The following is a 26,544-nucleotide window of genomic DNA, read 5'->3' on the forward strand; positions in this document are numbered from 1 at the left end:
AGAGCATGAGCTGGCCCAGACTGTGGACCTTCAGCAGGAAGCAGTTCAAATCTTTGCAACCAAGACGACACGGAAAACATCACTTTGATTATTCAAACAGATAAAAATGCCAGTGTTTACTATGCAGACTAGAAAAGTTACATTTGCTGTTCAGGCATTTGAAAGTTAAGTGTTAAAATTTTTGAACAAGGCATTTTAAGTTATTAGTTCTCCTTTATTGGGGTAGGTAGCAGAGCAGTACCATGAGAGGAATAGAACAGGAAGAAGGTAGAATTGAGACCTTTCAAAGTTTTGTCCCAAGCGAGGGGGCATGGGGGCATCATTTGAGCTCCCCGCCTCAGGTGCCAAAATGTTGTGGGCTGGCCCTGGACCCAGGGGCCGCCTGAACAGCTCGGGCAGCCCCTGGGCCAGCAGCACCAACCACTGCTGGGGCAGTCTTGAGCCACCGCACCCTCCCGCCCCAGCAGCAGGAGTTTGGGTGTGGAAGGGGGCTCAGGGCTGGGGCGGGGGGTTGTGGCATGGGAAAGGGTGACGGCTCTGGGTGGTGTTTACCTCGATGGGGGCTCCCCGAAAGCAGTGACATGTCCCTCAGCCTAGGCAGAGGCGTGGCCAGTTCAGCTCTGCGCGCTGCCTCTGCCCACAGGCACCACCTCTGCAGCTCCCATTGGCTGTGGTTCCTGGCCAATGGGAGCTGCGGAGCCGGCGCTTGGGGCCTGGGCAGCACGCAGAGCTGCCTGGTTGTGCCTCTGTCTAGGAGTCGAGGGACATGTCGCCGCTTCTGTGGAGCCATGCAGAGCCAGGTAGGGAGCCTGCCAGCACTACCAACTCCCACCGCCCCCAGCAGCAGCGAGGGTCCCGGGCCACACGCCACCCCTTGCCCACCCTCCCCCAGCAGCAGTCCTCGGCCGCCCCCCAGAGCACCCGTGGCACCCCTGGCCTCAGAGCACACGTGATGATCCTGGGCCGCCCCCTGCCCCACAGTACCCAAGTTTGAGTTAGGGGTATACAGTACAAGTCATGGACAGGTCACTGGCCATGAATTGTTGTTTACTGCCCGTGACCTGTCCATGACTTTTACTAAAACACCTGTGACTAAAACATAGCCTTATTGATGATCACAGAAATTTGGATGAGAACTGAATTTGCCTTCCATCTGCACAGGGCAGAAGGTAGGAGCAATATTGTTACTTGGGCAATTTTAAAATAAGCTTTGCTATTCACTAATAAGGGCACCTGTCCATACAGAGAGTTGCTGAGAGCACCAATCACTGCGACCTGGGTTCAATCCATTATTAGTGCTTACTTCAGCAAACTCCCATTAGAGACAATGATAATTTGCCCAATGAGGACTTCAGGATTGGGTCCATTAAAAAAGTATTTCTAGTGTACTCTTAATGAAACTGTACTACTTTAGGTCCTGATTCTGGGAAGAAATGTATTGGCAGACCCCTCTGCCCACAGGGAGCTGCAGGGACTTCAGTGATCGTTCACATGCATGGTTCTCTTTGCAGGACTGAAGCCTTACTGCCTAGTAGTCCTTAAATCTCAGGGATTCAATTCAAAAATATTTGACTGTACGCGTGTACGTGCACACACACATACACAGTTACTAGTTTCACTGATAAATTGTCACTTTGTAAAAGGATGTTGTAGGTCTTGCTTGGAATGCTTTCCCCACACAAAACAGCTGTAAAAGATGCGTTTATTTTCCATGCAACTTCTATGAAAATCAAAAATTTAAGGTAGCAGTCTCAATTCAGTGTCTAGAGAACAAGCATCCACAACACATACCCAGGAACACAGTAGACACTAAATCACCCATTTTGGCAGCTTCAGCATATCAGCACAGAGACCAGCGTTGAATAGGCTCAGCTCGTGATCTGCCTTCACAGATCACTGTTGTTCCATCAAGTTTAAGGTTGAAGTGCCACTGGTTGGGCAGCGCTGAGGAAGCCCGAACTGCAACTGCTCATGCTGTACCTGTTCTGTGGATACAATATTTCAGTCCAGCAACTTTCATGCAAACTAACTCATCTATTTTAGAAAGTAATTTAAGAACAAAACTCAGATTTTTTTGAAGTAGCATTCTGATCATCATGATTAGATGTTCTGCATAAAACCCACAAGTACAGGTTGTTATCACAGATTGCCACACAGTGGGTGTTTTTTACATCTTGCCATTCCAAGATTTATTTTACCTGTCAGACCTGACAATTCAGTAAAGCCTGTAGTTGTAGCTTTAATGTCTGCATTGAAATATATAGTATTATTAAGTCATTCAGGTTCATCATTTACATTTTGAATAACTTTGCAAACAATCACCTCGTGAAAACAACAGGAGTCAGATTCATCTCTTTGCCTCCTTCTACCTGCTCCCCGCTGCCCATATAGGCACATACACAAAGCCTGACTATTTGGTATTTGGGCAAGGAATTCTGAGGAGGATGTAGGTAATTCACCATTCCTACTGCTGCACAGGTTGAAGGGCTAGAACTAGCCTCTCTACGGCTGCTATTTCAGACCACAGGCCAAAATAGCGTTCTTTACCCGCCCTCCCCCTCACAACCATTATACAGGGGTTGTAACGAACTACAGTCATGGAACCTATGGACTCCCCAGCCCACCCCCAAATCCACACTGGCCTATTATAAAGTCCTGCTCTACAGACCGCATGGAATGTGGCGATGCCCTAGCCTAAGCAGATATTCCATAGCCTCTCCTGTGCAGCCCCTCCTCATGGTATACATGGTGCAAAGACTTGTTTGGGCTTTCCAAACTGGGGTGAATTTCTTGCAGAGGTTAAAGAGTGACAGAGTGTGCAGATGACTTTTGGTGTCATTTTTCATCCCAAATTAATGTAACATTTTTTCTCTTTCCAACCCAAAGCTAATAGTTATTGATTAAAACTGTTTAGAGATTCATCCAGCCTGTCTTAGTAGCACATCAGTGTACACAAGTGTACTCCCTCATCCCCACTCCCTTAGGGCTCTCCTAAATCGGATACTTCCCTGGACAGCTGTGCAATATTCATTACTATCTGAAAGGAAAGCCTACCAAACAATTTTGATTTTGAAGTCTAACTCCTTGACTACTGTAAATGTGATGACTTAAGCAACAACAAAACAAAACAATAAGAAAAAAAACCCGCTGAGTTTGTACTGGAACTTGGTGTCCAGACTACTGCTTTATGCAGGGGCACAGCTTTGGAAACAATGGAAGACAGGTGGCTTGAGCCCCTTTGTAAACAGATCCCAAATGAGGTTTGTTTGACCACTGGGACCCCCTCCCATTTTAAACTGGACTCCTCTCAATGTCCTAGCAACAACACATTCCATCCACAGTTCATCAACACCACAAGGCAAAAGAGAAAACCACACAGGTGAACGTCACATTGTTGGTATTGTACAGGACACAAATGTACAAAAAAGGAATTTTCCAAATAAATCAAAAACATTCAGTGTTTAATCTCTCACTTTACACATTTAATCACAAAAATTAGAGAGTAAAAAGACCCTTCAGGTCACCTAGTCCACCTTTTGGCTGACACAAGAATACCCTGACAGCATATACCACAATGCTCTGTTTAATCTTGATTTAAACATTTTGAGGGATGGATTTCATGTGGGATCTAAATTATTTTGCTTCACCCTTAGAGTCTATACCCTAAAAATATTTGTAGATGGTTAGGTCTCCCATAAGTACAACAATTTAAATTATTTACAATTAAACAATGAGAGTTTGAATAGCTCATCTTGATTTGCAATGGAGAATGCAGGATGCAACACGTGACATTTGTTCAGTAGCAGGAAGATGTGGGAACGGATAAAGAATGCAAGGTCAACAAAATTTAAGACCACTTTCGGGTTTTGGTTTGTTATCCACCTTTGTCAGTTTTTAGACGTGCTCTGTAGTAGCAAATACTTATAGCCATGTGCATGATACCAGAATATGGACATGTAACATGTGACACTGAATTTCCTAACAGAAGCATGTGAGCTCTGCTAAGCAAAGTTTTCAGCTTCTTAAAAATAAAGATAATGTGATTAAATTAACATGGAACAAAGTTTTGAATGATTACACTAATTTGTTATTCCAAACCTAGACCCTCTGTAATATCTCGTTCTGTACTGATGAACCCCGCCCCTGAGCTAATGGCACAATAATTAACCACAGGACTAGAAGATAAAATCTATACTAATAATAAACAAAAAGAAACAACAAAAAACAACCTACAATCAATTATATGTTATGATGGTTGCCTTCAGAAGATGAAAATACAACTTTGTGTAAACTGCTAAACCTTCTCATGAATAAGGGCAGATTTTAGTTCCAAAGGATCTTTTATAAAGCCTCTACAGCAAACAATAGACGTGGATGAGCTTTCAGTAAGTATTACGTGTAGGAACAGAAACCATAGTGTATATTAATATTCATATACCAATAAGTAATACTTCTAGAAACTCTCCCTTTTTCAAAGTTCTTGTCGTATTTCCTTAGCTGTGTTTGCATTGTTGTAGCTGTGTAGGTCCCAGGATATTAAAGACACAAAGTGGATGAGGTAATAAACTTTTGAGCTACACAGAACTCTTCTTCCGAGCTGAAGAAGAGCTCTGTGTAGCTCGAAAGCTTGACTTTCACCAACAGAAGGTGATCTGATAAAATACATTACCTCACCCGCCTTGCCTCTGTAGTTGTATTTACATTAACCAAGAAAATAAACAAACCAAGTTTATCAGATAGTAAATGAACACTTTCAGCTTTTCCCTTGAAAATACTAAACAGCAAGGATGCAATGCATTGTTGGCTTTGTGAGTGCTGACAAAATAATAAAAACCAAACAATGTTTCACTACATTTTAGTCTAAAATGAGCAGGTTACTCACCATGTGCAGTAACTGATGTTCTTCGAGATGAGTGTCCCTGTGGGTGCTCCACTCCAGGTGTTGGTGCGTCCCTGCACCTTCGCTCAGAGATTTTTACAGCAGTACTTGTACTGGGCACACACGTGCAGAGCCTGCCCCTGACTCTGAGTGTACCTTAATAGTACACTTGTGCGACCGGTCTCCTCAGTTCCTTCTCTACAATGGAGGCTACCCCAACTCCGAAGTAGAGGGGAGGAGAGGTGTAAGAGGGAGCAAGTGGCTAGGGCTCGAATGGTTGTTGAGTTAAGCAGGATAATACTAAATGAAGGTCCCATGGAGGGGTAGGAGGTTTAATGTCCAGGTATAGGGATTGGAGCCCTTTGAGAAAACACTTGGTGATTGGATGAGCAAAAACAGAGGTATGGTCGATCTTGTCATGAAAAGTTGTAATAGCAGCTAAGTGGACCTTGATGGAAGTGAAAGAAAGGCCAGATTGCTTAAGGTCTAATAGGTAGTCAAATATGGGCGGAAGAGGTGCAGAAGTAGGAGGAAGTTGTTTAGTTGAACAGCATTGTGTGAATCACTTCCACTTTCTGAGATAGGTGATGCGAGTAGATTGTGTTCTGCTATGTAGCAGCACTCTTTGAACCTGCTCAGAGCACGCTAGTTCATTTTGGGAGAACCATGTAGGAACCAAGCTTTGAGGTGAAGCATGGACAGGCTGGGGTGAAGAAATCGGCCGTGTTGCTGCGATAGGAGTTTCGGAGTGAGGGGCAATGAAATCGGTGAGTGAATTGACATTCTGGTGAGGAATGGAACCCACAGTTGTCTGGGCCACGATGGGGCAATCAGAATTACAGTGGCACAATCTGTTCATATCTTTGTCAAAACTCTGTGGAGAACTGGTATTGAGGGAAAAGCATACATTAAGTGTTGAGCCCATGAGATCAGGAATGCATCTCCTAGGGAATGTTTGCCCAATCCCACTCTGGAGGAAAATTTGGGACATTTCTTGTTCTTCACAGTCGCAAAGAGGTCCAGGGTTGGATAGCCCCAAACACAGAATATATTGCGTATGATTGTGTCATTTATCTCCCATTCGTGATCCCAGGGAAAACAACTGCTTAGTTTGTCCGCAGTGGTATTCAGGGCCCTGGGAAGATAGGCGGCTGATATCCGGATGTTGTTTGTGAGGCACCAATTCCAGAGCTTAATGGCTTCTGTGCAAAGCGAGTGAGATCAAGACCCTCCCTGCCTGTTGACATAGAACATGCATGCGATGTTGTTTGTCATTATCCGAACATGTTGGTTCTGAATAAATGGGAGGAAGTGATGGCCGGCATTGTGTATGGCTCCCAGTTCTAGGACATTTATGTGTAGGGAGGCTTCGGTGGAAGACCATAGCTCCTGGGCTTTGTGGTGAGACATGTGCTCTCCCCATCCCATGAGGGATGCATCGGTAGTCATTGTGAGTGATGTGGAGTCCTGGAGAAAAGGGACTCCTGAGCAGAGGTTGGAGGGAACTGTCCACCATCGGAGGGTGTCTTTGACTCTGTAGGGTATGGATAGAGGCTTGTTTAGAGCGTGTACGTTTGGTTTGTAAACTGTGGCCAACCAAGCTTGGAAGCACCTCATGTATAGGCGTGCATTTTTGACCACAAAAGTACACGAGGCCATGTGGCCTAATTCTTGCAGGCAGTCTCGTGCAGTGACCTGGGGACTGTTCCAAAGTTTTGTAACCAGGAGTTTTATGGTGTTGAAACAATCGAGCGGGAGAGATGTTATTCCCGTTCGGGAATCAAGGTGCACTCCTATGAACTCTAGTTTTTGGGTAGGAGATAAGGTGGATTTGTTTTTGTTTATTTGCAGGCCAAGGGAAAGGAAGCAAGCAACAGTAGCTGCATGGATCGAAGAGCTTTGTCGAGCGTTGAGGCTTTGAGGAGACAATCGTCGAGGTAAGGAAATATTACAACCCCCTGTTTCCTGAGGTGGGCAGTAACCACAGCTAGGAGTTGGGAAAAAACTCAGGGGGGTTCAATAGGCCAAAGGGCAACACTCTGTACTGAAAATGTGTCGAACCAAGGGTAAAACAAAGAAAATGTCTATGGGCTGGGTGAATAGTCACATGAAAATAGGCGTCCTGTAGGTCGAGGGCTGAAAACCAATTGCTCTGCTCCAGCGCTGGGATTATGGTGGTGAGGGTAACCATTTTGAACTTTTGCTTTTTGATATGTTTGTTTAGCTGCCTGAGGTCGAGGATCGGTCACCATCCCCCGGTTTTCTTTTCTGTTAAAAAGTAATGGGAGTAGAAACCTTTCCCTCTGTGTTGTTCGGGTACGATTTCCACTGCCCTCAACTGAAGGAGATGTTGAACTTCTTGGAGGAGCAGTTGCTCGTGAGAGGGGTCCCTGAAGAGGGACGAGGAGGGTGGGTGGGAGGGAGGCAGGGAGACGAAAGGGATAGAATCGCCAACTGTGACAACCTTTAAAGCCCACTTTTCGGTGGTAATATCACGCCATTGATGGGAGAATGGGCGTAGGTGGTGACCAAAAAATAGGGCAGGCAGTGTAAGCGCTGAAGTGGGAATATTGTTTTCTATACCCTCGACCAAGGCCTCAGATTTGCTTATTGGTTGGAGGGGTTTGAGATGCTGCCGAGGAGTTGGGGCGGCAGCGTTGGTACCTGGATCTCTGGCGTTGCTGTTGTTCGTGAGATCTATGGAATTGCTGGGTGTATGTGGGGTAGCGTGGTCACTGGTAAGGCTGATATCTATATTGTCGTCTTCTGGTCATAGGGGTTTGAATTCCTAGAGACCGCAGAGGTGCCCTGGAGTCCTTCATGCAATTCTAGAAGAAGAAGAGGGCTGCAGGATGTCAGTTAGCTCATGCTGCTGTTCAGGAATTTCCTCCAGATTAATTAGTAGGTCATTGGCAGCTCTTTTAAACAGGTCTTGAAATTTTGAGAAGTCGTCCGAAGATGTCGGGGGAGGAGGAAGAAATGCTTCATCAGGCAGAACTGGTTCTACCGGGTTAGAGGCAGGCCGTGCTTGCTCTTGTGGTTGTGACAGGACTTCCTGGTGTCTGGAGTCAATGGCAGGGTCATCAGCTGGTGGTACCGAGCAGGTTTCACGTCTGGCTGCATTGGTATAACGAGTGTGCTCCTGAGTTTTAGGAGCCCATGGAGCCCAATATTGCCACCGTGGTGGTAAGGGCATGGGTGGTGCCATCCAGGGGTTCACGCACCATGGGGCAGGACCCTCGGAGTAGGACGAGGCAGCTTTTCTATGACCTCTCTTGACTGGGGTCTGTGGACGGGAGATCTGATAAGGTGAAAATTCTCCCTGCCGCCCAGATTCCTCATCACTGGAGGAAAGCTGTGTGGACCTTGCCTGAGGGTCCGGAGAGAAGTAGGTGTTAAGTAGGGGTGACTGCAAGATAGGGGACACCAGGAGGTCCCTTGAGTGTGTGAAAGGCGGTGCCGCAGTGCCTCTGTGAGGGGAGGGCTGAGCGAGAGGAATTGGTTGCGAGGAGGGATTCCTCTGCACCGGTGCCCCAAGCGTTCTGTCACTGCCGGCTAGTTCAAAAGCTGATGGTGCCAGGAGAGTGAGAGGAGCCTGCGGGGGTGGGGTCAGGCAGCCTAGTATGCGTCGGCACCGCTTCCATTGCGGTGCTGAACAGTGCCATGTGAGAGGTAGGCAACTGAAAGCCTGAAGCCTCGGCACCAGAGGTTAGTGTGACCGCCGCAGCCGCAGGCGACTTCCACACGGCGCCGGAGGAATCCAGCGCATCAAAGGAACTCATCCGGGGGAGCACAGGGAGGGAAGCAGTCCTCGGAGAAGGCTTGTCCCTGCGAATACCTTTTGCGGGTGAGAGAGACTGATGGTTTTTTGAAGTTTTCTTCAGTCTCTTTGAAGCAGGGGGGCTGCAGTGTACAGCAGAGTCAGAGCCCGGGTCTGAGGCTGGTCCAAGAGATTTTTGCAGCAGCAGCCATTTTAGCCGCAGCTCCCTGTCTTTGCGTGCCCTGGATTTCAACATGCTGCAGTGGGCACATTTTTGGGGAAGGTGGGACTCCCCCAAACATTTAATACATTTAGAATGGCCAACTGAAAGAGGGATGGCATCATTACAGTTAGAGCAGCGCTTAAAACCTGGAGAGCCAGGCATGTCAGAAGCGGCTGCGCTGACAGGAACAAAGAAGTTTTGTTTTTTTTTAAAAAGAGAAGAGAAAGGAAAAAGGGAACCTAACTATTACTGGTAAGCTAAACGAAGTGGGGAAAAAAGTTGAACAAGGGAGAGAAGAAATTCTCTAACGAGTCTGCTGAGCTCAGTCTCAGGCTGGGGACGGTAGAGAAGGAACTGAGGAGACCGGTCATGCACGCGTACTATTAAGGTACACTCAGAGCCGGGGGCAGGCTCTGCGCGTGCGTGCCCGGTACGAGTATTGCTATAAAAATCTCTGAGCGAAGGCACAGGGACGCACCAACACCTGGAGTGGAGCACCCACAGGGACACTCATCTCAAAGAAGAAATTTACCTATCTTCATGCAATTTGATTGAATTTAAGCTTCGTGGATTAATTTCCTTTTTGGTTGCCTTTATAGAGAGACATTCACTGAACATCATACGACCCCTGAAAACGTTCATTCTGTTAAGATGATTCCTAAGTGGGCTCTTTGAACTAAGCTGGGCCCTAAGCTAAGGTAAAAGAAGGGCAGGAGAAAACAGCACAGGGAGAAGCCATTTTGTACAAGTTCCAGAGAAGCAGGAGACATCAATGGTCTCACTGAGGAGCTTATGAGTGTAGGAACCTGTGGATACTTCCCTCACAAGAAGAATTATCCCTTTATAAATATCAGCAGGACACCCACCCAGGCAGACCTACCACAGAGGCATCTGATTATCACTGCTCAGCTCTGACTGTCTGGTAGCACTAGCTGGCTACAGAGCCTTGATCTCACTTTGTTCATGGGGTTCCTTTCATAGAGAGCATGCACTGCACTGGATTTGGTTGGATAGTGTTTGTACTGATGTATGTGATGTGTTAATGTTAAAGTTGGGGAAAAAAACTTTCAGCCTGGCCAAATGATCATGCCCTGCCTATTTGTTCATTAGTGTCAATTCACTTCTAGGCAAGCCTGGCACCCAGATAGGGGAACTATCTTCTTCAACCCCTGATGGTCAAGGAGGACTGATACCCTATGTGAAGGAGAACAACTACCAATCCACTTATGTTATTTAGATTCAGTGGGCCAGATTCTGATCTCTGTTACACTGACAAGAGAATTACTTCAGCTTTTCACAGGGGAATTGAGATGACAATCTGGCCTCGCAATCCCAAAGAAACATTTGAAAGCCTTATCACCTACAGCATGTCAAAATAACTTGCCTTCCACAAAGATCCTGTTCCAGTAGATTTTCCCAACTTGATTTCCTCCAAGAAACACTAGATTGGATAAAATCAACATTGAAGTGGAAACAGCTGCCAGGGCAGCGTGAAGTCGACGACAAATTCTCGGTGAGAAAAAACGATCCTGACAAGAAACGAAAAGAAAGACAAGGTTAACACAGACTTAACACTCCAAAAATACAGAGAAGCTGTTGTTGCAGTAACATTTTTACAACTCACACTGGAAAATGCAACGTAATGATGGCAGATAAGCATTCAGACTCGAGGCCTAATCATTATGGGCCAAATACTGAAGTCCTTATACTCTGGCAAAACTTCCACTGAACTGATTGGTAGTTTTAACTGAGTAACAAATTCAGGATTGGCCCTACAGCTTTAACAATTATTTCAATGTAATAGATCATTTTTAATTTTCACTATCTTCCTTGAGGCATTTTGCTAGTGAGTTGAGCGGCAAACACACCTTCCTATATGGCCAATGGTACCCAACAGGTTCTAATAGCCAATTGATTTCAAAGGACTAAAGTGATTCTGTCCAAATATAAAGGATTTAAAGAGCCACTAACACTTTTGATTAGGTAATAGCAAGTTCACTTTTGATTAGTTAATAAACATTCACTCAAAGATGCCTCAGTTAAACCAGAATTGTTTAGTACAATAAGTTCCCTTATAAAAATTACAAATAGTTTGATCGGAAAGTGAATTAAACTGTAAGTTGTGACATCACTGTTCATATTCATTTCAGAGGTGAACCTAGGTATTCTATAATTACTTACATTGGCAAGACAACTTTTGCCATTGGTGTTAATGAAGCATATAAGTCAAGTTAACCACCACAATAACCTTGGAGCAGACTACCGCACTGTAAATTAATACTGGCTGGACAATTTTAAAAAGTTTTGTCCTCCTTTAGGTTTCAGCTGTTAAAATGAATGACAAAGATCGCATTATGGTAAATCAGATTAAGAAAGCATACCGTATAGTTACAGTGTTGTATAAGGAACAACATATATTGTACACCACATTTTCAGGTTCCAAAAGTGTCTATTTGTTAGTCTCTAAGGTGCCACAAGTACTCCTTTTCTTTTTATTTAGGGACTCATCCTCTCAGAATCTGAATGCTTCTTGCAAAGTAGTGAACACTCCGAACTCCCATGGGAGTTAAGGAAACTATCCAGGAAGGGTTCAGTCTCTCACAGCTATTCAGATCAGGTCAGGATGTTGTGGCATAGGATGTTGAGTCTTTTATTGCTGTAGCACCAATAAAGAGCATTAATTTATCTGTAATAGCTGTACTGGACCAGAATTAGTGCGCAGACACCAGAAACATGGAACTTGTACAAAATGGTCCTACAAATTTTACTAGGGAGGGAAGTAGACTGCTGGCTTTAAAAACATCAGAACAGACATCTGAGGATGACTGAAAATGAAGGCCCAGAAATTCAAATAAATATACAGGCCTAAAAATGTCATCACAATGAATTTCTGAATAGTAACTCTTTTGTAAACTGCATGTTTACCAACCTAACGTATATCAGCACTATTCAACAAAGAAATGTTGGCATATATTCACCTGAAAAAAAGTGAATCAATACAGCACATATACAACAATGGAACAATGAGACGCAGTGTGAAATGTAAGCGATAATGGTGAATCTCCCACACAACTCCGGGGAAAATATGCACTGAACATAAAGGCTGGGATTTTCCTTTGAAAATCTGAGCCCAAAACGAAGTAATCACAGAGGAAAGTGTGTGGACTACAACAATAACCCCAATACTGTGAGTTATTTAATAAAATAATATTTTAGGGCTGTTAAACAATAATAGAATACCATTATTTAAATATTTTTGGATGATTTCTACATTTTCAAATATATTGATTTCAATTACAACACAGAATACAAAGTGTACAGTGCTCACTTTATATTATTTTTTATTACAAATATTTGCACTTGTAAAAAACAAAAGAAATAGTATTTTTCAATTTACCTAATACAAGTACTGTAGTGCAATCTCTTTGTCGTGAAAGTTGAACTTACAAATGTAGAATTATGTACAAAAAATAACTGCATTCAAAAATAAAACAATGTAAAACTTTAGAGCCTACAAGTCCGCTCAGTCCTACTTCTTGTACAGCCAATCACCCAGAAAAACAAGTTTGTTTACATTTGTAGGAGATAATGCAGCCCGCTTCTTGTTTACAATGTCACCTGAAAGTGAGAACAGGCTTTCGCATGACACTTTTGTAGCCAGCATTGCAAGGTATTTACGTGTCAGATATACTAAACATTTGTATGCCCCTTCACGCTTCGTCCACCGTTCCAGAGGACATGCTTCCATGCTGATGACACTCATTAAAAAAAACACTGAGTTAATTAAATTTGTGACTAAATGCCTTGGGGGAGAATTGTATGTCTCCTGCTCTGTTTTACCCACATTGTGCCACAATATTTCATGTTACAGCAGTCTCAGATGATGACCCAGCATATGTTGTTCGTTTTAAGAACACTTTCACTGCAGATTTGACAAAATGCAAAGAAGGTACCAATGTGAGATTTCTAAAAATAGCTACAGCACTCGACCCAAGGTTTAAGAATCTGAAGCGTCGTACAAAATCTGAGAGGAACGAGGTGTGGAGCATGCTTTCAGAAATCTTAAAAGAGCAACACTCCGATGTGGAAACTACAGAACCCGAACCACCAAAAAAGAAAATCAACCTTCTGCTGGTGGCATCTGACTCAGATGATGAACGTGAACGTGCATCAGTCCGCTCTGCTTTGGATCATTATCAAGCAGAACCCATCATCAGCAGGAACGCATGTCCTCCGGAGTGGTGACTGAAGCAAGAAGGGACATAGGAATCTTTAGCGCATCTGGCATATAAATATCTTGTGAGTTGGGGTGAGGAGGGAGGGCTCAGGGCTGGGGACTGGGGTGCGGGGCGGTGTTTACAAGGGGGGGCTCCTCGGAAGAGGAACAGGAACTCCCCCCCTTCTGCTCCTAGCTCCACGTGCTGCCTCTGCCTGCAGGCACCGCCCCCATAGCCAATGGGAGCTGCAGAACGGGGACTTGGGGCGGAGCAGAGGCAGACGTGGAGCTAGGAGCTGGAGGTCGCCATTTCCCTTGAGTCGGATAGGGAACCTGCCCCAGCTCTACCAACCCTCCTCAACCTCAGCACCCATGGTGCCCTCAGGGACGTCCCCCTGAGCTGCCCCCCCACCCCAAGTTTTAGTCAGAGGTATATAGTAAAAGTCATGAACAGATCACGGACCGTGAATTTTTCTTTACTGCCCATGACTTTTACTAAAAATACCCGTGACTAAAACATAGCCTTAACCATGACTCCTACATTATGCTCTCCCTTCCTCCCTCTCTCTATCATTCTGCTCTCCACCATCAAGGGTGAAAAAATGCCAGTGGCTCAACAGCATACAGCAACCATGAACAGTAGTTTAGCGTGGGAAGCCAAAAGTGTAATAGATCCTGATAAAACTGTAGGGAGACTTGAGGTAGGCAAAATAACACCCAAATTGGAATTTGGCCAAGGCTCCCACCGAAGTAATGCTCAGGCCCAGTGCTGCCGAGCTTATGAGATCTGATAGGTTCACAACCCAAAGTGGCATGACTTTCGCATGCATAACAACCTTCCTTAATTAAAACAAACATACAATTATAGGTTTGAGTTTATTTATAAATAGAAACGGGTTACCCTTACAGAAAGGAAAAATCAATAGTGCTGTACGTACTACAGACAGCTTGTACTGTTTAAATATGTGTCTTTGGTCATTTACAAGATATAAGAGCATTTCAGCACAGAAACAGTTGCTTCATTGAACTCTCTGAGGGCTATGCTGTAGCTAATTTTCATTATTCTGCAAGGAATTGATCCACAAAGCAGTAAGATTTTCTTGGGAGCATTTCAACTTTCTACACATCTGTAACAAAATAGAAAAATCGAACTGTTTTTTTTAAATGTCTCATGTCATCCAGAAAAATCCAATTATGAAAGTACCTGAGCAGCTACTGTGTCCAAATTAACCTAGTGGAAGCAGTAATTTACCAGTGAGAAAGGACTGAGGTGAGTCTTGATTAACATCAATATTTGTGATTTAAATATTTATCACTTTGTTGATTGTTCTCAAGATCTGACAGTTTGTCTCCATGAAAGCTATTTCAAAAGCTCTTCTCTGTGCTGTTTCGCTCTCTAGATGATCTATTCCACTGCTGCAAGAAAAATGTCAGCAGTTGCTGTAAGTTCTGACTTCAGCTGTATAGTTTCTTTGGAAGCTGGTGTTCAGTTGTGAAATCCTCATCTCCCCCTTTTTCCTGCTGCCAAGAAAAGTGGCATTTAATGAATTGTTTGGTGTTTAAGTTACAAAAAAGTTGTGGCTACTTGACCAAAAATCTTATATTTGCCTCCATGGTCATTGGCCCCTTTCATTCACAGTCTGGAGTCTATCACTGCCTGCCCTTACATTTGATTTATTTATCTATTTTTCCAATCTGTAAAGATAAACCTACCATGGCGTCTAGGCACATATACAAAAAACTACAATCCCACACCACTCAGATCCTCTGATGGGGCCCAGAAACACAAAGTGCAACATAGGAGAAGTGTGTACAAATTTTGCTTTAAGCGACATCTGCACTTCTCCAGATCCTCAGCAGTCTGTTCTCCAGTCCCCGGTGTAAATAAGTGCAGCCTAAACCTCCATCTCAGCGAGTCACTGGGAAAGATGAACTACCACTGCACTCTGTTGTGTCAAAGTAATCTAAGGACAGCAGCTATTGCTAGATTTGGCTCAGCATAACTAGAGTTGCCAGGTGTCCGGTTTTCAACCGGAACGCCTGGTTGAAAACGGACCCTGGCAGCTCCGGTCAGCACTGCCGACCAGTTCATTAAAAGTCCAGTCAGCAACACAGTGGGGCTAACACAGGCTCCTTGCCTGCCATGGCTTCACGCGGCTCCTGGTAGCAGTGGCATGTCTGTCCTCCAGCTCCTATGCGTAGGGGCAGCCAGGGGGCTCCGCACCCCAAGCGCCGGCCCTGCAGCTCCCATTTGCAGGAAACCATGGCCAATGGGAGCTGCGAGGGTGGCACCTGTGGACAGGGCAGTGCGTGGAGCCGCCTGGCTGTTCCTCCATGTAGGAGCCAGAGGTGGCACATGTTGCTGCTTCCAGGAGATGATTGAGGTAAGCACCGCCCGGAGCCTGCACTGCTGACACACACACCCTCCGCCCCAACCCCCTGTCCCAGCCCTGATCCCCCTCCCACCCTCTGAACCCCTCAGTCCCAGCCCAGAGCACCCTCCTGCACCCCAAACCCCTCATCCCACGCCCCAACCACCTGCCCCAGCCCTGAGCCCCCTCCTGCTCTCTGAACTCCTTGGTCCCAACCTGGAGCAGCCTTCTGCACCCCAAATCCCTCATCCACGGCCCCACACCAGAGCCTCACACCCACACCTGAATCCCCTGCCCCAGCATGGAGCCCCCTCCCGCACCCTGTACCCCTCATTTCTGGCCCCACCCCAGAACCCACATCCCCAGCCCAGAGTCCTCATCCCCTCCCCATGTGCCAGCCCGGTGAAAATGAGGGAGTGAGCGAGGGTGAGGAGAGTGAGCGACAGACGGAGGGGGGATGGAGTGGACAGGGCCTCAGAGAAGGATGGGGCAGGGCCTCGGAGGAGGAGCAGGGCAAGGGTGTTCAGTTTTGTGCAAGTAGAAAATCGGCAGTCCTAAGCATAACCTTCTCAATAATCTTCCCTCCAAAAGGAAGGCTTATAAAGACAAATGATGAGCATCACAGTCCACCTCATTTAAAAGTCTGTGCTGGGAGAGGCTACAGCAAACTTCCATGTCAATCCAATATTGCTATTGAGATTGTTGAGATGGTTAGAATGCTTTAATCATGGTCTATTCCACAGGCATTAAATCTTGTCAATGTTTCAGGAGTCCTAATATGATTGAACAACAGCTATTTCCCACACTTGTTTTTTGTTACAAGGAACTGCCTTTCCGGAGACTCAAGAATGCAAGCACAAGATAAGAAAAAATTGGAAGCTATGATACTGAGTCTTACACATAACAGAGTATTTATTATAGGACTGCGCATACAATGGAATAAGGATTTTACATGCCAATGCTAAGATGGGTGTGGTATAAATACATTGTGCTTGACTCACCATTGCTGTGCTGCAGTTTTACCCTCCGTTATCTTCTAATTGAGCTGAACGCTTAATACAATTTTTGGGAGAGACGACAGTCATTTAGCTATCTTGTTCACTGTCTGGTCTGCGTGATTTTTTTTTTTTTTTTCCTGTCAGCCACCTTATCCAGGACAATTTTAAAGTCAGAGAAAGGCTGTGTACTTTTATTCAGAATATATACTGCACGATTGCCTATGCTCAATACATGAGCAAAGAACTTTCAAGAACGGGACACATAATCCCAGCTTCATCCTTCATTTTCAACCACCAAGATATGAAGGATAAGTGTGATTGCGATTTAAGATTGTTGAGTCTCTAGCATTTGAAGCTGATAAGGGATTTTAATAGAGGACTCAGGTTTGTAATCCAAATTATGTTGGAGTGGAACATTAATGCATTCAGTGCTAATACTGATGACAGCCAGCTGACTCTCATTTCAGTTCGCCTTATTGTACAAATGTACAAAATAAAATATTTTTGCAATCTGTTGTTTATATAAAGGTCATAAAAAAGTTAGAAGGCAAAATACATGTGGACTGTTTTGATTAATTCATCAGGATTATAGTTGCACAAGTGGTATGAGTATGTAACTGAAGATGAGACTTGGAAACTTGAATTTCTAACTCCTGGATCATGTACTGAAATTTTCCTTTTGCTAGCTGTCACCAGGGACCTGAGCCTAGGCTCTCTCTCTACCCGGCATTATGTCCAAAGGATATTGCCAAGAGCATGCTTACCTCTATGAGGCAGCAATACAAGCAATCCAGTTGTTCTGAGTAGGATTCTTGGGTTTTCCCCTTAAGAGATACACTTAGGAATGAGAGCTACCCTCCTCAAACCTCTTCCCCAGGCACTGCAATGATAATAGCTCTCAACAGCCTGAGGAGTAATACCTTGAAGTGTCTTCTAAAACTGGGTAATCTGGACTGTAGTTATGTGCCAAAAATAATGGCACTATATAAAACCAGGAATATGGGTGAAGAGTTGACTGAGAATGGGAGCGGATGGGATGTAGAGAAGGGAAAGGACATATTTTGACTAACGGTTATTGGTTATTTTATTTATCTGTAAATTAAGAATACTGAAAATGGAGGCTAGGGTGTGACTGAGCAGCTGGGGGACCATATGAGATAAAGGAATGGCTGGAGATTTTGACAAAGCTTTGCCAAACAATACAAATTCATGTAATTTTTAAAGTGAGCATAAAAATGAAAATTGGGTGGGTTTGAGGAGCTGGGCAACTTTTAAAAACACATCAACGTGTATCATCAAAGTAGAATGTTGACCAAACGGTGTCTGGGATGGTCTGGAATTAGAAAGAGTCCAGTGAGAGCGGATGACTCTCTTCTGAGGGGGAAGGAGGCACCCATCTGTTGGTCAGACATAGCATTCCAGGAGGTATGCTGCCTGCCAGGAGCCCGAATCCGAGCCATTAGGAAACAGGAGACAGACTTGTCGAAAGTCTCTGTGTAAGGATAAAAGGGGTAAAAAACAAGGGTCATGTCATAGTAGGGGTCTATTACAGACCACCTAACCAGGAGGATAAGCTTCCTGGATGAGGCTTTGTATAACCAACTAACAAAATCATCCAAAGCAACAGGACTTGGTGTTGATGGGGGACTTCAACTACCCAGACATCTGCTGGGAAAATAACACAGCAGGGCAAAGATTCTCCAACAAGTTCTTGGAATGTATTGGAGATAATTTTTTATTTCAGAAGGTGGAGAAAGCCAGTAGGGGTGATGCTGTTCTAGATTTGATTTTGACAAAGAGGGAAGAATTGGTTCAGAATTTGAAAGTGGAAGGCAACTTGGGTGAAAGTGATCATGAAATGATGAGTTCACGATTTTAAGGAATGGCAGAAGGGAAAACAGCACAATAAAGAAAATGGATTTCAAGATGGCAGACTTTAGCAAACTCAGGTAGTTGGTAGGTAAGATCCCTTGGGAAGCTAGTCTAAAGCGAAAAACAACTGAAGACAGTTGGCAGTTTTCAAAGAGACATTATTAAGGTCACAAGAGCAAACTATCCTACTGCATAGGAAAGACGGGAAATATGGGAAGAGACCACCCTAGCTTAACCAGGAGATCTTCAATGATCTGAAACTCAAAAAAGTGGAAACTAGGTCAAATTACAAAGGATGAACATAAATGTAGGGACAGAATTAGAAAGGTCAAGGCATAAAATGAGATTAAACTAGCTAGAGACATAAAGGGTAACAAGAAAACAGTCTACAAATACATTAGAAGCAAGAGGGAGACCAAGGAAAGGATAGGCCCATTACTCAATGAGGGAGAAAAAACAATAACAGAAAATAGCAGAAGTGCTAAATTATTTTTTTGTTTCAGTTTTAACCAAAAAGTTTAGTAGCAATTGGACATCTAACTTAATGAATGCCAGTAAAAATGAGGTAGGATAAGATGCAAAACTAGGGAAAGAACAAGTTAAAAAGTACTTAGACAAGTTTAGATGTTTTCAAGTCACCAGGGCCTGATTAAATACATCCTAGAATACTCAAGGAGCTGACTGAGGAGATATCTGAGTCATTAGTGATTATCTTTGAAAAGTCATGGAAGATGGGTGAGATTCCAGAGGACTGGAAAAGGGCAAATATAGTGCCCATCTGTAAAAAGGGGAATAAGAACAACCTGGGGAATTACAGACCAGTCATCTTAACTTCAGTACCTGGAAAGATATAAGAGCAAATAATTAAGCAATCAATTAATTTGCAAACACCTAGAAGATAATAAGGTAATAAATAACAGTCAGCATGGATTTGTCAAGAACAAATGGTTTCTTCCTAATAGCTTTCTTTAACAGGGTAACAAGCCTTGTGAATGGGTAGATGTGGTATATCTTGACTTCAGTAAAGCTTTTGATACTAACATGACCGTCTCATAAACAAACTAGGGAAATCCAACCTAGATGGAGCTATTATAAGGTGGGTGAATAACTGGTTGGAAAACCATTTCCAGAGAGTAGTTGTCAGTGGTTCACAGTCAAGCTGAAAGGGCATATCGGGTGGGATCTGATACCGTTCACTTCTGGGACAACTGATGGAGTTTTAATTGATTTGTAAAATCATATGGGTTCTGGCTACCCGAGCATCCTTCGCTCTCTCTCTAGGAGCCAATGGGATTGCTGTGGTCAGGTGGGCACTCTTCCTTATACTCCCATAGATTTGAAGGTCTGAGTACATCCGAGGTAGAGGGCCGTCATCTCTGGACATCACTCCCTCATTTGGTCCTGCAGAATCCAGATGAGTTGATCTTTGGAATATGATGTACGGCCCATCCATTACTCAGGCTTTTGTCTCAGGAGATGACAACACTGGGATCTCAATAAATGGCATCCTGGAGTGAGAGTCTAAGTTATATGTTTTAAAACTACGTATGTTATTCTAACTCTGTACAGCTGCTCAGAGACACGGAAAGGGGGTAAATTTCCAAACCTACAGCTTAAGAAAATACATAAATAAAATAGATTTCAGTCCAAATAAAGGGTCATCCATTACGCAGAAAATATTACTGAAAATAGCCTTCATTTATTAGAACCAATGTGTTTCAAGTAAAATGTGCAAGTACATACATCATTCTGTCATTTAAATGGGAAAGGTTTAGATACAGGCTCTTGACCTTCATACAGTAAGTGACAGAAAAATTTACATCCAGCAAATGAAATGATACATTTCCTGCATAATAAAGGTCATCAAAGCTTAGTATGTGCTGGAAACTAGCTAAGAATGTCTTAATGTACTGAAGAGGCATGTGCTCATTAAAGACTTAATCGTCTGGGAGGTGCTGAGCTCCCTCAATTACCTGGATAAAGCCCTACAATGAGTGCGGGACCCATATTGAGAGGATATAACTAAGGTTCAGATGCTGGAGGGGCATGATAGTTACATGGTTTCATGACACACCTTATTTAATTTAGGTGAGTTACATTCCTAAGAATGAAATTTCCTTTCAAAAATGCATTGTAAACTATTTATAGCTGCAGGATCCAGTCAATGGGCATCTTTCCATTGACTTTATTGGGTGCTGGCTCTGGCCTTTAGGCCCTGATCTAGCAAACAGTTAACAAATGTGCCTACCTTTACTTGTATTATTAGTCCCATTGACTTTAACAGGACTATTCACATCAGTAAATTTACATTTAGGAGCAAGTGTTTATAGGATAAGGCCCAATCCTGCCAACACCTATGCACACGAGCAACTTAACTCATGATTTTAATGCAAAACTGCCTGAGTATAGTTACTTGTGTCTACATCTTTACAGGTTCAGGCCATAAAAACTGACCTCGTAATGTCTGCAGATTTCTATAGCTCCAAGGACAGGACTCAGAGAGTGCAAAATGCACTGTTTTATTTGAACAAAATGAAAAAAACTTTGCTCTTAAAACTGCTAAAATAAAGCTCTCTTCAAAGCTGAAAATACGAATGTCACCATTCTTGCCTCTGGTCCCCAGTACTATAGGAGTTATTTTACTATGGAGATAAACAAGTGAAATTCATTTCTATAAAAAAACCTCTGCTGTACTCTAAGACAATGGGAAAATATACGGAAATTATTACTATGAAACTGGCCCTACAGGTGCAAAAAAAGAAACTCACCTCTTTTCCGAAACCACAAAGAGACTAGTGCTTTGACCACTGATGCCATGTGTCAGAGTTACGGTACATTGAAATTGACTTCTTATTCCATTTTACTGCAGTCATAAATGCAGATTTAAACACAAAACTTGGTGAAATATTTTATGCTTTCCAAAGACAAAAAGCTTGTATAAAGGGATAGCGCCTGTCATTGTAAAATAGTCAGTGTTTAAAATAAATGGATGATTCCAATTTGATTCAGTTCTGTGCTTAGTTATTTAAGGACAACAGTTTTAGTTAATAAACCACAGGTTCATTAACTACAGTATTTTTTTAAAGTTAAATTCCATTTAATTTTAGTTTGTTTCCTAGCTTGAGACACAAGTCTTGCATTTTAATGTGGAAGAAACAGGAATGTAGATGTTATGCTTTCAATTGAGATTAAAATTTTTTAGCAGGAACCATTTAAACCTAAGAATGGCTGACAGCATCTCTTTACGTTGTTGTTATTTTTGTAATAGAATTTTTGGAAACTGTCCAAAAGCTATAGTAAAGAACATCAAGTAATAAGTACCAGAGGGGTAGCCGTGTTAGTCTGGATCTGTAAAAGCGGCAAAGAGTCCTGTGTCACCTTATAGACTAACAGACGTATTGGAGCATAAGCTTTCGTGGGTGAATACCCACTTTGTCAGATGCATGTACATCTGACGAAGTGGGTATTCACCCACGAAAGCTTATGCTCCAATACGTCTGTTAGTCTATAAGGTGACACAGGACTCTTTGCCACTTTCATCAAGTAATAAGTTAGTTAAAATTATCTTTTAATGGGAGCCAACTTGTTATACCTTAAATAAATGCAAATGTATGGTTTATTTTCTTACTTCAAATAGAGCAGACTAAATCACAGAATCCTAGAAATCTGCTTTTTAAAATGGCCCGATACTGCTTTTTTCATATCAACAGAAATGCTGCCATTGACTTCAAATGGAGCAGGACTGGGACCTTTCTCCATGCATCAGGAACTAATTTAGAATTGTGAGCTACAAAACTCTATTACTTTCTTCAGTCTAGTTTCAAATGTCCCAAGCAATGGTGTTCCTTTGAACAAGAATAAAAGAAACAAGAGTTGCCAAAAGCCTCTCTCTCTCTCTCTCTTTTTTTCTTACTCTAATAAAATGCCCTGGATACTGACCAGCTTTCTTTGCACAATATTTATTACTGGTTCATCTGCTTTGAATGGAGAAATACAACTGCTTTGATAAATGGATTAAAATATTATTGAGTTTCACTGTAGCTTCCTTCAGGGTATTTGTATTTTTCCATAAATGCTTTTTGATAACTTCATACAGCAATATTTCTCAGTGAATCACAAAAAGCAAACAGTACAGTTGGGGGACTACTCTACAGCTGGATGCATAAAGCACAGCACTGTTAAGGAACTAAAAGAGAACGGACCCGTTTCAGATCAAACTTTTTTTTTTTTTTTTAATTAAGATCAGTTTCAACAAACTTTCGAGATGGTTTCTGCTCATGCAGTTTCACTCCCCTCAAATATTGCATCCAGGTTAATTTAAGCCCAAATGGCGGAGTAAAACCTCAAACAAAACCATCAAATTTCATTCAGAGCTGTGAAAACAACATGTTTTGGACCACGTTTTAATTTCAATATGTCCAGTTCACTCTGAATTCAGTGCGACTGTACTTGTGTAAACAGGAAATATAGGGCCTGATTCTCCTTATGCCTATATCTAATCAGCACATGAGGAGCAACAACGGGCCAAAGAGGGGGTCTCAGAATGCTTTAGATTACTCGCAAAAGAGGTACAAAGAAAAAGTGAGTCAATCCCATGAAAAAATGCCAAAAGAGGTGATTTATAAACTCTTGGTATTAACTCTGTATCAGTTCATTGTTCAGCAAACCACCACACACATTCAAGTAGTGCTCAGACTTTAGATTCCATGAGTTTTTTAATGCAATTTCAACTTGATTTTTATAAAATAAAAGTTTAATGCTCCTGTAAAACTGAACTCTGTAACACAACCTTAACTATGTTGCAGGGTTAGGGTCAGCAAACTGACTGTGTAAAAATGTCACTCAGACCTACTCTGCTCCCTGTGTTTATTCAGAATCACATCTGCTTATGTGTGTCACAAAAATAAGTTTTCACCTTTTACATCTATTAGCCCCTGGAGAGCCAACACAGCAAAGGGATTAAAAAATTCTAGGCCAGAAGAGAGCACTATGATCACCTAGTCTGGCCTCCTGTGTAACACACAGGCCACAGAACCTCCCCAAAGTAATTCCCACAGCAGATCTTTTAGAAAAACATCCACTCTTGATTTAAAAATTATCAGTGATGGAGAGTCCACCAAAACACTTGGTAAATTATTCCAGTGATTAATTTACGATCACTGTTAAAATTTTATATCTTACTTCCAGTCTGAATTTGTCTAGCTTCAACTAGACTTCAAGTTATTCCTTTCTCTGGAAGAATGAGCTGGATTCTAGTCTGGTTTGTGCATCATCAACAGAGTTCCAACTGAAATAAAATCTTTACACCGGTGTGCATCTCAATTTCACTTTGCATCTCAGTTGCACTGGAAGTACTTTTAATGCACACGTTTGAGATAGGGGTTCTGGTGCAGCTACGAGTCAGCACAAAACCAAACTGTTGTTCTTTGAGATGTGTTGCACATCCATTGCACGTTAGGTGTGCATGCGCTGCATGCACAATTGCCAAACATTTTTCCTTCAATGATATCCATTGGGTCAGCGCTGGTATCCTGTGATGCCACTTGCTCATGCGCTGGTATAAGGGGTCCCGCCAACCCCAAACTCCCTCAGTTCTTTCTTGCCAGTCAACTCCGACAGAGGGTTAGAAGGGTGGGTTGTGGAATGGACATGTGCAACACACATCTAGAAGAACAACAAGGTTCGTAACTGTTTTTCCTTTGAGTGCTTGCACATGTCCATTGCACATTAGGTGAGTCCCAAGCAGTACCATAGGAGGTGGGATCAGAGTTCATGGACATGCTGACTGCAACACAGCTTGACCAAACTGGGCGTCATCTTTAGCTTGCTAGGTGATGGCATAGGGGGATGAAAATGTATGTACCAACAACCAAGTTGCCACTTTGCAGATGTCCTGGACTGGCATCTGGGCCAGGAACACCCCTGAGGAAGCTTGCACCCTCGAAAAATGGGCCGTCACTATCGCTGGTGGTGGCGGGACCCCTATCTGTTTGTAGCATGTGCTGATGCACAATGTGATCTGGGATGAAATCCTCGGAGCTGAAATAGAAAGGCCCTTCATCCTGTCTGTTACTGCCACAAAGAGCTGCGTGGATCTAAGGAATGGTCTTGTGCTCTCAATATAGAAAGCCAGGGTGTGTCTAATGCCCAGTGTGTGGAGATGTTGCTCCTCCCTGCTTGCATGTAGGTTCGGGGAAAAAATGGCAGGAAAATAGCTTGATTACTGTGAAATTTCAAAATCACCTTTGGGAGGAACATAGGGTGAGGACAAAGCTGTACCTTGTCCTTAAAAAAGACAGTGTGCAGAGGTTCTGACATAAGGGCCCTGATCTCTGAGACTCTCCTGGCTGAAGTGATAGCCATCAGAAAGACCACCTTCCAGGAAAAGTACGACAGGGAACATGTTGCCAGTGGCTCAAACTAGGGGCCTTTGTGTTTTGACATGACCAGGTTTAAGTCCCACAGGGGAATGGACTCCCGAATCTATGGGTGTAGTCTTTCTAGGCCCTGGAGAAAACAAATGGTCATCTCATGCAAAAAATACTGATCACTCATCCACCGGGCTGTGAAACTCCAAAATTGTTGCCAGGTATACTTTAACTGATGAAATTGCCAGACCTTGTGGGTTCAGATGTAGCAAATACTCCATAATGGTCTGCAGTGACGACCGGATGGGCAAGAGACCTTACTGGGAAGACCAAATGGAAAAACGCTTCTACTTGGCAAGGCATGCAGCTCTGGTAGAGAGCTTCCTGCTACCTAGCAGGACCTGATGGGCTTGCTCCGAACAGGCCAGCTCTTCGGGATTTAACCATGGAGCTTCCAAACTGTCAGGTGGAAGGTGCTGAGGTTTGGGTGGAGCATTCCATCGTGGTTCTGTGATATCAGGTCTGGGAGAATAGAAAGTGGCATCGGAGTCACTACTGAATTCTTTAAGGACAAATTTGCTATCCTTACTCAAACTTTTGATGCCATATGATTCCCAGTACACCACACTATTGCATTTTGCTATGGGAGGCTGATACCTCTCTTGAAGTAAGTGTGTTTGTAACTAAATAAGACACATTCCTTATTTATAATGACTATTAAATAGCATAAAGCAATCAAAATGACAACCCAGAGTGAAATTAGAAATCAGATGAAAAGCTACCTCCTAATTTTGATGATATATAAACTTGGCCATTGTTTGCTCACACTACGACAGCATAGAACATGTCTGCACTACTGCTAGCCCTCACAGTTTGGTTAGCTGACATACTGCACATCTTTAGTTATGCAGTGTAGGCAGACTGGGGAAAATGCACCAACCATTGTTTCCATTATGTACTAGGTTTAATCTACTCTAAAAAAAAATCCAAACTTGAATTTCAAATAAACATGAAGCACAAGGGGATTCAACTTACAATTAAGTCTCGAACAAGTGAAACAGAAAGTAGCCTCTTGACTCCATTTTCTGCAATTATTCCAAGCCAGTTAAGTGCTGCCCAGAACCAAAGGTAGTTATGGCCCCCGTGCCAATAGCTTACAAATGAAAACGTGATTGCTGTGGAAAACAACATCCCAAACACACTGCCATGGGATCCTCCCATTGGGATGTAGATGTACCTGCAGGGGAAATGATAAATAAGCAATGTTATTAAGACCTTATTAAAATCTTGGTAATGTATCCACTGCAAAATAAATTTGATTTTAGAGCAATGTTAGGATTCATTTGACTAATGACCTGACATTTTCCATTTGCAGAACTTGACATAGTTTCTGCAAAGCAGCAGACAACTTCATGAAATGTTAACACACAGCATTTGTCAAGAAGATAGGTCTATGGCCAATGGAATTCTGCATTAAGTGAACACACTGGCTAAACTCCACTCCCACTTCAGAAGATGGTTATTATTTAAAACTGGCGTAGAATGAAATCAACTTATGTAAGAAGGAAGTTCATATAACCAACCTCCCATAAATTTACAATAATATTAAAGATTCTCTCAAAAACAATACAATTTTAAATACTTAACATCTTAAAACTAACTTGCTTATTCTTTACTTATACAATATCTGATGATTTTTCCACATACTTAATGGTTTTATGAATCAGTATTTCATAGAACTAATAGAAATTTTGGTTAGATATTTTTAAACAAAAAATAGCCTTTTCTCTACACAAAACTGTAGTCCAGTGGTTCCCAAACTTGTTCCGCTGCTTGTGCAGGGAAAGCTCCTGCTG

General features: G+C 43.0%; 1 protein-coding gene across 1 annotated transcript in view; it reads right to left on the reverse strand.

Moving 5' to 3' along the window:
- HHAT (hedgehog acyltransferase) overlaps positions 1-26,544 on the reverse strand; it is a 393,415-nt gene that overhangs the window by 105,049 nt on the left and 261,822 nt on the right. The window contains exons 11-12 of the mRNA XM_074949317.1: positions 25,724-25,925; positions 10,247-10,391 (exon numbers count right to left, since the gene is read on the reverse strand). Of these exons, the coding sequence (XP_074805418.1) occupies positions 10,247-10,391; positions 25,724-25,925 (347 nt within the window). The remainder of the gene's footprint in view (positions 1-10,246; positions 10,392-25,723; positions 25,926-26,544) is intronic.

Source organism: Natator depressus, chromosome 3 (genome assembly GCF_965152275.1).
Source record: "Natator depressus isolate rNatDep1 chromosome 3, rNatDep2.hap1, whole genome shotgun sequence".
NCBI classification, from domain to species: domain Eukaryota; kingdom Metazoa; phylum Chordata; order Testudines; family Cheloniidae; genus Natator; species Natator depressus.